Source organism: Scyliorhinus torazame, chromosome 1, assembly GCF_047496885.1.
Source record: "Scyliorhinus torazame isolate Kashiwa2021f chromosome 1, sScyTor2.1, whole genome shotgun sequence".
Lineage (NCBI taxonomy): Eukaryota > Metazoa > Chordata > Chondrichthyes > Carcharhiniformes > Scyliorhinidae > Scyliorhinus > Scyliorhinus torazame.
The window spans coordinates 406,692,591-406,706,824 of record NC_092707.1 but is presented as its reverse complement, the minus strand read 5'-3'; the positions used below and the strand labels follow the sequence as shown (position 1 = coordinate 406,706,824).

General features: G+C 52.8%; 1 protein-coding gene across 2 annotated transcripts in view; it reads right to left on the bottom strand.

Moving 5' to 3' along the window:
* Positions 1-505: 505 nt before the first annotated feature.
* fuca2 (alpha-L-fucosidase 2) overlaps positions 506-14,234 on the bottom strand; it is a 33,566-nt gene continuing 19,837 nt past the window's right edge. The window contains exons 5-8 of one of the 2 annotated variants that reach the window (XR_011948728.1): positions 12,586-12,776; positions 5,517-5,625; positions 2,782-5,409; positions 506-2,740 (exon numbers count right to left, since the gene is read on the bottom strand). Coding sequence is in view for 1 of the 2 variants with exons in the window: in XM_072514313.1 (XP_072370414.1) it covers positions 5,269-5,409; positions 5,517-5,625; positions 12,586-12,776 (441 nt within the window). In the remaining variant the exon portion in view is untranslated. Of the gene's footprint in view, positions 5,410-5,516; positions 5,626-12,585; positions 12,777-14,234 lie in introns of both variants that reach the window. The other variant, XM_072514313.1, reaches the window with a different exon arrangement.

The window sequence follows — 14,234 nt, the reverse complement described above, 5'->3', positions numbered from 1 at the left end:
GGGCACCCACTCGACACGTGGAATCCGCGTGACAAAGCTAAACCTGTAAATAATTCAATAGCCCAGTAAAGCGGCAGTGTAAATAGTTCACCGTGGAGATCGATGCATTGCCACTGTGTTAAGATAATTCCAGTACCAGCTTTGTAAACCCCTACCACCATGCGACCCACCACCCCGCCGGTTCTTTTTTAACAAGGGGTGAATGTGGTGGTATGTATTAGGGGTAGTACGGTACCTGTGATGCCGAGAGGCTATTGGTAGATAGGCACTGGGTCCTGATTGGATCTGCCGCCTGCTGGCTCCACCCAGTAAGGCGGAGTATAAGAACCCGGGTTCTCCCAGCAGCCGCATTCTGTAACTGAGCTGCTGGGGAACAAGGCTGCTTAATAAAGCCTTCGATTGACTTCATCTCTCTCATCTCGTGAGTAATTGATTGTGCTACAACTGCTAATTTGCAACTTTAAATATCCAACATTGCTAGTAAATAATTGGAACAACCAGCCACTTATTTACTTGATATTTATTCTAATTTTGATTATTCAAATTAAGATTCGGTGAAAATTTGTACAAACCCTCCCCCGCCGCAGTAACATCGCCTGACTCCATCCCTGCCTCACCTCATCTACTGCTGAAACCCTCAGTCAAGCCTTCATCACCTCTGGCATTGATTAATCCAGCACTCCCCCTGGTTGGCCACCCACCCTCCAGAACCAGAACTCTGCTGTCTGGATCCTAACCTGCACCAAATCCCCTTCACCCTGCACCACTTGGCTCACTGGCCGACACCGGCTCCCGGTCCAGTAATACCGCAGTTTTTAAATTCTCCTCCTCCTTTTCAAATCTCTCCGTGGCCCCACCCCTCTCCATCTCCGGAATCTTCTCCGCCCTCCGAGATATCTGTGTTCCTCTAATCCCGTTTCCTGGGCACCCTGATTTCCATCGCTTTTGGCAGCCTTGCCTTCAGTTTTCTGACTCTCAAGCACGTCTACCTCTCACCTCTGTTAGATCCTAGCATCTCCTTATATTCTTGTTTTCATATTTTGTTTGATTCTGCTCCTCTGAAACACATTGGGACATATTACAAAGTTAAAATTGCTGTAAAAATGTTAATGACATTGTTGTTGAATCAGTATTAAGGGGGTAAAAATGAGCCTTGTGTGTTTTGGCACCGATTGCCTGATATATACAGTGCTCCTTCTGCATTGTGTGTTCTATGTTCTAGACCTACCTGCCTGACAATGGATCAGAACATTGGATGATGGAGAGGTCCATGTGCTCCCACTTGTTTTGAACTATTATCTGAAAGTACTGCCCCTCTGACCTTTGCACTCACCCAGAATTAAGCATCGGGTCAACGCAATTCGCCTTCCACTTGCTCTGTGTTTGGATCAAACGCAAGGTTCAAAATACATGAGGTGGCGGGCGAAACATTCAAAATGCTGAAGGAAAGGTCTGCCCACCACCAAAGCTAAAATACTTAGAAAGTGGGAAATATTTATACTGTGGGATGAGAGAATGAAAGATGAGTCACAGTCACAGAAACCAAGGGAACAGAGTGCTGATAGCCACAGAAACCTAGGGAACAGAGTGCTGATAGCCACAGAAACCAAGGGAACAGAGTGCTGATCGTCACAGAAACCTGGGGAACAGAGTGCTGATAGCCACAGAAACCAAGGGAACAGAGTGCTGATAGCCACAGAAGCCAAGGGAACAGAGTGCTGATAGCCACAGAAACCTAGGGAACAATGTGCTGATAGCCACAGAAACCTAGGGAACAGAGTGCTGATAGCCACAGAAACCAAGGGAACAGAGTGCTAACAGCCACAGAAACCAAGGGAACAGAGAGCTGATAGCCACAGAAGTCAAGATAGCCACAGAAACCAAGGGAACAGAGTGCTGAAAGCCACATAAACCAACGGAACAGAGTGCTAAGAGCCACAGAAACCAAGGGAACAGAGTGCTGAGAGACACAGAAACCAAGATAGCCACAGAAACCAAGGGAACAGAGTGCTAACAGCCACAGAAACCAAGGGAACAGAGTGCTGATAGCCACAGAAACCTAGGGAACAGAGTGCTAATAGCCACAGAAACCAAGGGAACAGAGTGCTGATAGCCACAGAAACCAAGGGAACAGAGTGCTAATAGCAACAGAAACCAAGGGAACACAGTGCAGATAGCCACAGAAATCAAGGGCACAGAGTGCTGATAGCCACAGAAACCAAGGGAACGGAGTGCTGACAGCCACAGAAACCTAGGGAACAGAGTGCTAATAGCAACAGAAACCAAGGGAACAGAGTGCTGATAGCCACAGAAACCAAGGGAATAGAGTGCTAATAGCAACAGAAACCAAGGGAACAGAGTGCTGATAGCCACAGAAACGAAGGGAACAGAGTGCTAATAGCAACAGAAACCAAGGGAACAGAGTGCTGATAGCCACAGAAACCAAGGGAACAGAGTGATGATAGCCACAGAACCCGAGGGGACCAAGGGAACAGAGTGCTGATAGCCACAGAAACTAAGGGAACAGAGTGCTGATAGCCACAGAAACCTAGGGAACAGAGTGCTAATAGCAACAGAAACCAAGGGAACAGAGTGCTGATAGCCACAGAAACCAAGGGAACAGAGTGCTAATAGCAACAGAAACCAAGGGAACAGAGTGCTGATAGCCACAGAAACGAAGGGAACAGAGTGCTAATAGCAACAGAAACCAAGGGAACAGAGTGCTGATAGCCACAGAAACCTAGGGAACAGAGTGCTGATAGCCACAGAACCCGAGGGAACCAAGGGAACAGAGTGCTGATAGCCACAGAAACCAAGGGAACAGAGTGCTGATAGCCACAGAAACCTAGGGAACAGAGTGCTAATAGCAACAGAAACCAAGGGAACAGAGTGCTGATAGCCACAGAAACCAAGGGAACAGAGTGCTAATAGCAACAGAAACCAAGGGAACAGAGTGCTGATAGCAACAGAAACGAAGGGAACAGAGTGCTAATAGCAACAGAAACCAAGGGAACAGAGTGCTGATAGCCACAGAAACCTAGGGAACAGAGTGCTGATAGCCACAGAACCCGAGGGAACCAAGGGAACAGAGTGCTGATAGCCACAGATACCAAGGGAACAGAGTGCTGATAGCCACAGAAACCTAGGGAACAGAGTGCTAATAGCAACAGAAACCAAGGGAACAGAGTGCTGATAGCCACAGAAACCAAGGGAACAGAGTGCTAATAGCAACAGAAACCAAGGGAACAGAGTGCTGATAGCCACAGAAACCAAGGGAACAGAGTGCTAATAGGAACAGAAACCAAGGGAACAGAGTGCTGATAGCCACAGAAACCTAGGGAACAGAGTGCTGATAGCCACAGAAACCAAGGGAACAGAGTGCTAATAGCAACAGAAAACAAGGGGAAAAAGTGCTAATGGCAGTCCCCTGAGAGAAAAAAAGGTGTGAAAGGCCAAACAGCAAAGAAACTAACATAGACACGAGCATAGAAACTAACAGAGAAACTTAGCTTTGACAAAGGGTCACCTGGACTCAAAACGTTAGCTCTTTTCTCTCCCTACAGATGCTGCCAGACCTGTTGAGATTATCCAGCATTTTCTCTTTGCTTTCAGATTCCAGCATCGCAGAAATTTGCTTTTATTAAGAGTGCGATGCCTCTCCACCCGCATTGTCACAGGGAGGGAGAGGGGTGTATGCAGTGCTTTGAGTGACCAAAGTTGTCAAATTCCATCTACTGTAGCCTACAAGGCCCTGGCAACAAACCTGAGAGAGAGAGAGAGAGAGCGAGAGAGAGAGAGAGAGAGAGCGAGAGAGAGAGAGAGAGGGCGCCATCAGCAGTCACAACAAGATCAAATAACCTGTGCACCAACAAGTAGGAGAAGGGTAAAGACTTGTGTGTGGAAGTTCCGGACTCGTGCATTGGCAGAAGCCCATATTTTCAAACGAATAGATTTGTAAACTTGCACTTTTGTATCTAAAATAGCAGCCTCCAAAATTCAAAACGGAGCCCTTGTCAAAATTAACTTTGGAAGTTTTGCATCCCAAAAAGAGCCCTCCTCCCTGGTCAGACCCACACTGACTTTGGAATCTAAGACGAGACACAATTAACGATGTAGCCACCAGACAGTGCCCGGCAACAGTTTGGCACATTTTCACAGTAACTTCATTGCAGTGTTAATGTAAGCTTACTTGTGACATTATTAAAAATTATTATTAACTTGACGGTGAACCAATTTGAACGACATCGATCAAGGCGAGTGTGATAATATTTTATACCCTTGCAGATAGAAATAAGGGGCGGGAGTCTCCGACCCCCCCCCCCCCCCCCCCACCCCCGGCCGGGTCGGAGAATCAGCGGGGTGTCAGCGTGAATCCCGCTCCTGCCGGTCGCCGAATTCTCCGGCACCGGAGATTCGGCGGGGAAAGGATTCACGCCGCGCCGGTCGGCGCCCCCCCCCCCCCGGCGATTCTCCGGCCTGCTATGGGCCGAAGTCCCGCTGCTGTAATGCCTGTCCCGCCGGCGTGAATTAAACCACCTCCCTTACCGACGGGACCAGACGGCATGAGCGGGCTCCGGGGTCCTGCAGGGCGATCTGGCCCCAGGGGGTACGCCCACGGTGGCCTGGCCCGCGATCGGGGCTCACCGATCAGCGGGCGGGCCTGTGCCATGGGGGCACTCTTTTACTACGCGTCGGCCGTGTAGGTCTCCGGCGATGGCCGACGCGGAGGTGACTCTCCCCCCGTGCATGCGCGGGGATGACATCAGCAGCCGTTGACGGTCCCGCGCATGCGCGGACTTCCGACGGCCGGCGGAGTCCCTTCGGCCCCGGCTGGCATGGCGCCAAAGGCCTTCCACGGCAGCCGGTGGGACGGCAACCAGTCCGGCGCGGGCCTAGCCCCTAAAGGTGAGGGCTTGGCCCCTAAAGGTGCAGAGAAATCCGCACGTTTTGGGCGGCCCGACGCCGGAGTGGTTCCCACCACTCCATCCCACCAGGACCCCCCGCCCCGCCAGGGGAGGGAAGAATCCCGTCCAACGAAGGGGAGATATAAAGGTTAATTGTGCATCCTCTTCACTGCACCAACAAAATAATCATCAACATCTGCTAAAACTACAATTTTTGTCAGTAACTGAAATTTCCAATGTCCAAAGTAAAAGGTTAAACAAAGCAAGTGAAAAAGAAAAGCAATGACGATTGTCCAATTGCAGAGACGTCAGCCATTTAGTGCAATAGTCCTTGCAGATTGTCACTCGATACTGCTCGATCTCATCAAAATGTATTACTGAGTTTCAGCGTCCAAGCCCACTGACAGGGTAGTTGTCTGATGTTGACTCTGGGCAGCATTACCAGCAGCCCCTGGTGTCCAAACATCTCCCATTGCAGAGGCTCAGGATATCCAACAAGGTTGACCTTATTAATAAAAATGATACACCATTAGAAACACAATGAGATGGGACCTGGACTGAGCTGTGGTTAATCAGGTATCACTTGATGATGTGTTGTTAAATAATTCAAACCTTTGTTCTCCCTGCTGTAACATCGGGAGCACCAAGGACCAGAAATCCCAGTTCAGGCCAGGCGAGGAATATTGCATAAACCACTCCTTCCTCAGCTGCAGATGTGTACCTGGCAAAAGAGATAATCCATGTTCAGGAAGTGTTTTAACCGCAATTGATCTCACACAGTTACAATGGTAAAGGATGCCGAGGTGCCATTGCCTAGACCACGGTAGCACAGTGGTTAGCACTGTTACTTCACAGCGTCAGGGTCCCAGGTTCGATTCCCAGCTTGGGTCACTGTCTGTGCGGAGTCGTCATGTTCTCCCCGTGTCTGCGTGGGTTTCCTTTGGGTGCTCCACAAGTCCCGAAAGACGTGCTGTTAGGTGAATTGGACATTCTGAATTCTCCCTCTGTGTACCCGAACAGGTGCCAGAATGTGGCGACTAGAGGATTTTCACAGTAACTTCAGTGCAGTGTTAATGTAAGCATACTTGTGACAATGAAGATTATTATTATTATTCAGGAAGATGGGAAAAGGCGGGTATGTTTAAGGGGCTAAATGACCTCCTTTTCATGTGAAAAATAAGCAAATCAAAATGCTGGGAGAGAGAATTGATTAAAAGGAATATTTAACATGTCATTCAAGGACTTTTTTTTGTTGTTGTTGCTACCTTTAGAGTTGAGCCTTACAGAGTGGTTCCAGTGCCTGTGGGGAGTGGCTCTGGTAGAAGTTTCCGGTGAGGGGATTGTGGTGAGCATGTGCAGGGAAGGCAGCTCTCCGCTGGGAACTCAGAAAGTCGCCATTTCTAGCACAAAAGTAGCCCGCCAAACCTGTTAAATATCGACCCCCCCCCCCCCCCCCGCCCCTCAAGACAGCCGCAACTACCGCGAAATGCCCGGCAATAATTCCAGGACACCAAAAAGGATGGCAGAGCCGGCAAAAGCCTGAAGCGGAGGAACGGGATGACGGCGAACACGAGGAGCGAGTCGGAGCCGGCCACACCCCCGCGGGCTGGGTACCCAGGACCCACGCCAGGCTGTCCACCGATAATCGAATGGATGGACCTCCTGACTCGGAGATGCCACCAAGCTGGAAATGATGGTGACGGTGAAGGTGGCAGTCACGGACTCCCTGGCCCCCTCCCTGGATAAAACAGAGAAAGAGACTGGAAGCACAGTGGGCAACAATCAGGGACCTAGAAAAATGGCAACCGACCAGAGTGACCGAATCGTCTCCCTGGAAACAGAAGTGGCGGGGTTGGTGGCACCGCAAGGGGCACTGAAGGGGGAGGTCGAGGACCCGGACCAGGAGAACCAGTCATGCCGCCACAACCTCTGAATTGTGGGCCTGCCGGAGGGCGTTGAGGGTAGGAACCGCAAGGGATATGTGGCCCAGATGCTGGGTAACCCGGTGGGGTGGGACAGCTTTCCCAACCCCCCTGGGATCAGACAGAGCCCACAGGTCACTCCACCCAAACCTAAAGCGGGGAAGCGGCCAAGGGACGTAATAGCCAAGTTGCACCGACACCTGGATCGGGAGGAGATCCCGAACTGGGCAGGGCACTCTCGGTCTTGCCAGTGGGAAGGCCATTCAATCCGAGTCTAGCGGGACAGTGGGGCACACCTGGCCAAGCGCCGTGCCGAATATACCGCAGCCAAGGTGACCCTGCACAAGAGTGGGGTGCGGTTTGGAAGTGCTCTACCCCGACAAACGGTGGCTAACCTCCCAGGGGCAGGAATTCTATTTCACTGCGCTGGCCAAGACGGGCAGGTCTGTGCGCGGACACGGGCGGGAAAGGCAGCAGCTGGATAGGACCTGAGTTAGGCCACACTTGGAGTATAGTGTTCAATTCTGGTCGCCACACTACCAGAAGGATGTGGAGGCTTTAGAGAGGGTGCAGAAGAGATTTACCAGAATGTTGCCTGGTATGGAGGGCATTCGCTATGAGGAGCGGTTGAATAAACTCGGTTTGTTCTCACTGGAACGAAGGAGGTTGAGGGGCGACCTGATAGAGGTCTACAAAATTATGAGGGGCATAGACAGAATGGATAGTCAGAGGCTTTTCCCCAGGGTAGAGGGGTCAATTACTAGGGGGCATAGGTTTAAGGTGAGAGGGGCAAGGTTTAGAGTAGATGTACGAGGCAAGTTTTTTACACAGAGGGTAGTGGGTGCCTGGAACTCGCTACCGGAGGAGGTGGTGGAAGCAGGGACGACAGTGACATTTTCGGGGCATCTTGACAATTACATGAATAGGATGGGAATAGAGGGATACGGACCCGGGAAGTGTAGAAGATTGTAGTTTAGTCGGGCAGCATGGTCGGCACGGGCTTGGAGGGCCGAAGGGCCTGTTCCTGTGCTGTTCATTTCTTTGATGTGGAGATGCCGGCGTTGGACTGGGGTGAGCACAGTAAGAAGTCTTACAATACCAGGTTAAAGTCCAACAGGTTTGTTTTGATGTCACTAGCTTTCGGAGCGCTGCTCCTTCCTCAGGTGAATGAAGAGGTATGTTCCAGAAACACATATATAGACAAATTCAAAGATGCCAAACAATGCTTGGAATGCGACCATTAGCAGGTGATTAAATCTTTACAGATCCAGAGATGGGGTAACCCCAGGTTAAAGAGGTGTGAATTGTGTCAAGCCAGGACAGTTGGTAGGATTTTGCAGGCCAGATGGTGGGGGATGAATGTAATGCGACATGAATCCCAGGTCCCGGTTGAGGCCGCACTCATGTGTGCGGAACTTGGCTATAAGCTTCTGCTCGGCGATTCTGCGTTGTCGCGCGTCCTGAAGGCCGCCTTGGAGATCAGAGGCTGAATGCCCTTGACTGCTGAAGTGTTCCCCGACTGGAAGGGAACATTCCTGCTGGTGATTGTTGCGCGATGTCCGTTCATTCGTTGTCGCAGCGTCTGCATGGTCTCGCCAATGTACCACGCTTCGGGGCTCCCTCAGTACTAACCCTCTGACAGTGCAGCACTCCCTAAGTACTGACCCTCTAACAGTGCAGCACTCCCTCAGTACTGATCTCTGACAGTGCAGCACTCCGTCAGTACTAACCCTCTGACAGTGCAGCACTCCCTCAGTACTGATCTCTGACAGTGAAGTACTCCCTCAGTACTGACCCTCTGACAGTGCGGCTCTCCCTCAGTACTGACCCTCTGACAGTGCGGCACTCCCTCAGCACTGATCTCTGACTGTGCAGCACTCCCTCAGTACTGACCCTCTGACAGTGCGGCACTCCCTCAGTACTGACCCTCTGACAGTGAGGCACTCCCTCAGTACTGACCCTCTGACAGTGAGGCACTCCCTAAGTACTGACCCTCTAACAGTGCAGCACTCCCTCAGTACTGACCCTTTGACAGTGCAGCACTCCCTCAGTACTGATCTCTGACAGTGAGGCACTCCCTCAGTACTGACCCTCTGACAGTGAGGCACTCCCTCAGTACTGACCCTCTGACAGTGCGGCACTCCCTCAGTACTGACCCTCTGACAGTGAGGCACTCCCTCAGTACTGACCGTCTGACAGTGCAGCACTCCCTCAGTACTGACCCTCTGACAGTGCAGCACTCCCTCAGTACTGATCTCTGACTGTGCAGCACTCCCTCAGTACTGACCCTCTGACAGTGCAGCACTCCCTCAGTACTGATCTCTGACAGTGAGGTACTCCCTCAGTACTGACCCTCTGACAGTGCGGCACTCCCTCAGTACTGACCCTCTGACAGTGCGGCACTCCCTCAGTACTGACCCTCTGACAGTGAGGTACTCCCTCAGTGTTGACCCTCTGACAGTGCGGCACTCCCTCAGTACTGACCCTCTGACAGTGAGGCACTCCCTCAGTACTGACCCTCTAACAGTGAGGCACTCCCTCAGTACTTACCCTCTGACAGTGAGGTACTCCCTCAGTACTGACCCTCTGACAGTGCAGCACTCCCTCAGTACTGACCCTCTGACAGTGCGGCACTCCCTCAGTACTGACCCTCTGACAGTGAGGTACTTCCTCAGTACTGACCCTCTGACAGTGCAGCACTCCCTCAGTACTGACCCTCTGACAGTGCGGCACTCCCTCAGTACTGACCCTCTGACAGTGAGGCACTCCCTCAGTACTGACCCTCTAACAGTGAGGCACTCCCTCAGTACTTACCCTCTGACAGTGAGGTACTCCCTCAGTACTGACCCTCTGACAGTGCAGCACTCCCTCAGTACTGACCCTCTGACAGTGCGGCACTCCCTCAGTACTGACCCTCTGACAGTGAGGTACTCCCTCAGTACTGACCCTCTGACAGTGCAGCACTCCCTCAGTACTGACCCTCTGACAGTGCGGCACTCCTTCAGTACTGACCCTCTGACAGTGAGGCACTCCCTCAGTACTGACCCTCTGACAGTGCGGCACTCCCTCAGTACTGACCATCTGACAGTGCAGCACTCCCTCAGTACTGACTCTCTGACAGTGAGGTACTCCCTCAGTACTGACCCTCTGACAGGGCAGCACTCCCTCAGTACTGACCCTCTGACAGTGCGGCACTCCCTCAGTACTGACCCTCTGACAGTGCGGCACTCCCTCAGTACTGACCCTCTGACAGTGAGGTACTCCCTCAGTACTGACCCTCTGACAGTGCAGCACTCCCTCAGTACTTACCCCCTGACAGTGCAGCACTCCCTCAGTACTGACCCTCTGACAGTGCGGCACTCCCTCAGTACTGACCCTCTGACAGTGAGGTACTCCCTCAGTACTGACCCTCTGACAGTGCGGCACTCCCTCAATACTGACCCTCTGACAGTGAGGCACTCCCTCAGTACTGACCCTCTGACAGTGCGGCACTCCCTCAGTACTGACCATCTGACAGTGCAGCACTCCCTCAGTACTGACCCTCTGACAGTGAGGTACTCCCTCAGTACTGACCCTCTGACAGGGCAGCACTCCCTCAGTACTGACCCTCTGACAGTGCGGCACTCCCTCAGTACTGACCCTCTGACAGTGCAGCACTCCCTCAGTACTGACCCTCTGACAGTGAGGTACTCCCTCAGTACTGACCCTCTGACAGTGCAGCACTCCCTCAGTACTGACCCTCTGACAGTGAGGTACTCCCTCAGTACTGACCCTCTGACAGTGCAGCACTCCCTCAGTACTGACCCTCTGACAGTGCAGCACTCTCTCAGTACTGACCCTCTGACAGTGCAGCACTCCCTCAGTACTGACCCTCTGACAGTGAGGTACTCCCTCAGTGCTGACCCTCTGACAGTGCAGCACTCCCTCAGTACTGACCCTCTGACAGTGCAGCGCTCCCTCAGTACTGACCCTCTGACAGTGCAGCAATCCCTCAGTACTGACCCTCTGACAGTGCAGCACTCCCTCAGTACTGACCCTCTGACAGTGCAGCACTCTCTCAGTACTGACCCTCTGACAGTGCAGCACTCCCTCAGTACTGACCCTCTGACAGTGAGGTACTCCCTCAGTGCTGACCCTCTGACAGTGAGGTACTCCCTCAGTGCTGACCCTCTGACAGTGCAGCACTCCCTCAGTACTGACCCTCTGACAGTGCAGCAATCCCTCAGTACTGACCCTCTGACAGTGCAGCACTCCCTCAGTACTGACCCTCTGACAGTGCAGCAATCCCTCAGTACTGACCCTCTGACAGTGCAGCACTCCCTCAGTACTGACCCACTGACAGTGCAGCACTCCCTCAGTACTGACCCTCTGACAGTGCGGCTCTCCCTCAGTACTGATCCTCTGACAGTGCAGCACTCCCTCAGTACTGACCCTCTGACAGTGCGGCACTCCCTCAGTACTGACCCTCTGACAGCGCAGCACTCCCTCAGTACTGACCCTCTGACAGTGCAGCACTCCCTCAGTACTGACTCTCTGACAGTGCAGCACTCCCTCAGCACTGACCCTCTGACAGTGCAGCACTCTCTCAGTACTGACCCTCTGACAGTGCAGCGCTCCCTCAGTGCTGACCCTCTGACAGTGCAGCACTCTCTCAGTACTGACCCTCTGACAGTGCAGCACTCTCTCAGTACTGACCCTCTGACAGTGCAGCACTCCCTCAGCACTGACCCTCTGACAGTGCAGCACTCTCTCAGTACTGACCCTCTGACAGTGCAGCGCTCCCTCAGTGCTGACCCTCTGACAGTGCAGCACTCCCTCAGTACTGACCCTCTGACAGTGAGGTACTCCCTCCGTACTGCACTGGAGTGTCTGCCTGAATTCTGTGCTCTTGTCTCTGTCCTGGAACTTGAAAGCACAACTAGCTGACTGAAAAGTGAGAATGTTACCCAATCAGCCATGACTGAAACCAGGGTGTCACACATCCTGGGCGGGTTTCTCTGACCCCCCGCCGGGTCGGAGAATCGCCGGGGGCTGGCGTGAATCCTGCCAGTGCCGATTGCCGAATTCTCCGGCACCGGATATTTGGCGGGGGCGGGAATCGCGCCGCGCTGGTCGGCGCCCCCCCCCCCCACCCCCCCCCCCCGGGCGAGTCTCCGGCCCGCGATGGGCCGAAGTCCCGCTGCTGGAATGCCTCTCCCGCCGGCGCGAATTAAACCACCTCCCTTACCGATGGGACCAGACGGTGCGAGCGGGCTCCGGGGTCCTGGGGGGTGCGCGGGGCGATCTGGCCCCGGGGGGGTGCCCACGATCGGGGTCCATTGATCCACGGGCGGGCCTGTGCCCTGGGGGCACTCTTTTCCCTCCGCCTCGGCCACAGTCTTCACCATGGCCGACGCGGAATAGACCCCCCCCCGCGCATGCGCGGGGATGACTTCAGCAGCCGCTGACGCTCCTGTGCATGCGCGGACTTCCCCCGCCCATCGAAGTCCCTTCGGCCCCGGCTGGCGTGGCGCCAAAGGCCTTTCCCGCCGGCCGGCGGTGCGCCAACCACTCCGGCGCGGGCCTAACCCCTCACGGTGAGGGCTTGGCCCCGAAAGGTGCGGAGAAATCCACACCTTTGGTGTGGCCCGACGTCGGAGTGGTTTCCGCCACTCCATCCCGCCGGGACCCCCCGCCCCGCCGGCTATGGGAGAATCCCGCCCCTTGTCAGTGACATTTTGTGTAAAACCCCTCCCATGCTGCTTTCTTTATAAACCTACCACACAGCGGGACTGATGGTGTCGTTCTGCCTTCTCCAGGTTTTTGTATTGTATATCGCTTCTCCATTGACTTGGAGCCACTGCCCCATCTGTTTCAGCCTCTCCGCAAAGATGGGGAGTATCCGTCCATCGTGTGTGGGTCCGATGTTCAGCAGGAGATTCCCTCCACAGGACACCGTTTCAACCAGGGTCTGAAAGGAGGACACAATGCAGGTCGCTTCACAATGAAAATACCGTTTACAGACAATCCTTCTCTACCTCCGGGAGCTCCGGTTTCCTCCCACAGGTCCCGAAAGATGTGCCTGTTCGGTAAATTGAACATTCTGAATTCTCCCTCAGTGTCCCCGAACGGACACCGAAATGGCGACTAGGGGCTTTTCGCAGTAACTTCATTGCAGTGTTTTTCTTTCCATAAATTTAGAGTACCCAATTCTTTGTGTTCCAATTAAGGGGCAATTCAGCGTGGCCAATCTACGTACGGTGCACATCTTTGGGTTGTGGAGGTGAGGACCACCCAGGCACGGGGTGAATGTGCAAACTCCAGACTGACATTGTCCCAGTGCCGAGATCGAATCCGGGCCCTCAGCGCCATGAGGCAGCAGTGCTAACCACTGCTCCGCCACGCCGCTCCTATTGCAGTGTTAATATCAGCCTAATTGTGACACTGATAAAAGATTATTATTGTTGTCCTGTCCAGTCTTTCTTCTCCTGGCAGAGTTGAGAGGTGTTTAGAACATAGAACATAGAACATTACAGCGCAGTACAGGCCCTTCGGCCCTCGATGTTGCGCCGACCTGTGAAACCACTCTAAAGCCCATCTACACTATTCCCTTATTGTCCATATGTCTATCCAATGACCATTTAAATGCCCATAGTGTTGGCGAGTCCACTACTGTTGCAGGCAGGGCATTCCACGCCCTTACTACTCTCTGAGTAAAGAACCTACCTCTGACATCTGTCTTATATCTATCTCCCCTCAATTTAAAGCTATCTCCCCTCGTGCTAGACATCCCCATCCGAGGAAAAAGGCTCTCACTGTCCACCCTATCCAAACCTCTGATCATCTTGTATGCTTCAATTAAGTCACTTCTTAACCTTCTTCTCTCTAACGAAAACAGCCTCAAGTCCCTCAGCCTTTCCTCATAAGATCTTCCCTCCATACCAGGCAACATTCTGGTAAATCTCCTCTGCTACCTTTCCAATGCTTCCACATCCTTCCTATAATGCGGCGACCAGAATTGCACGCAATACTCCAAATGCGGCCGCACCAGAGTTTTGTACAGCTGCAACATGACCTCATGGCTCCGAAACTCAATCCCTCTACCAATAAAAGCTAACACACCGTACACCTTCTTAACAACCCTCTCAACCTGGGTGGCAACTTTCAGGCATCTACCAACATGGACACCGAGATCTCTCTGCTCATCCACACTGCCAAGAATCTTACCATTAGCCCAGTACTCTGTCTTCCTGTTATTCCTTCCAAAATGAATCACCTCACACTTTTATGCATTAAACTCCATTTGCCATCTCTCAGCCCAGTGCTGCAGCTTATCTAAGTCCCTCTGTAACTTGTAACATCCTTCCACACTGTCCACAACTCCACCGACTTTAGTGTCATCTGCAAATTTACTCACCCATCCTTCTAC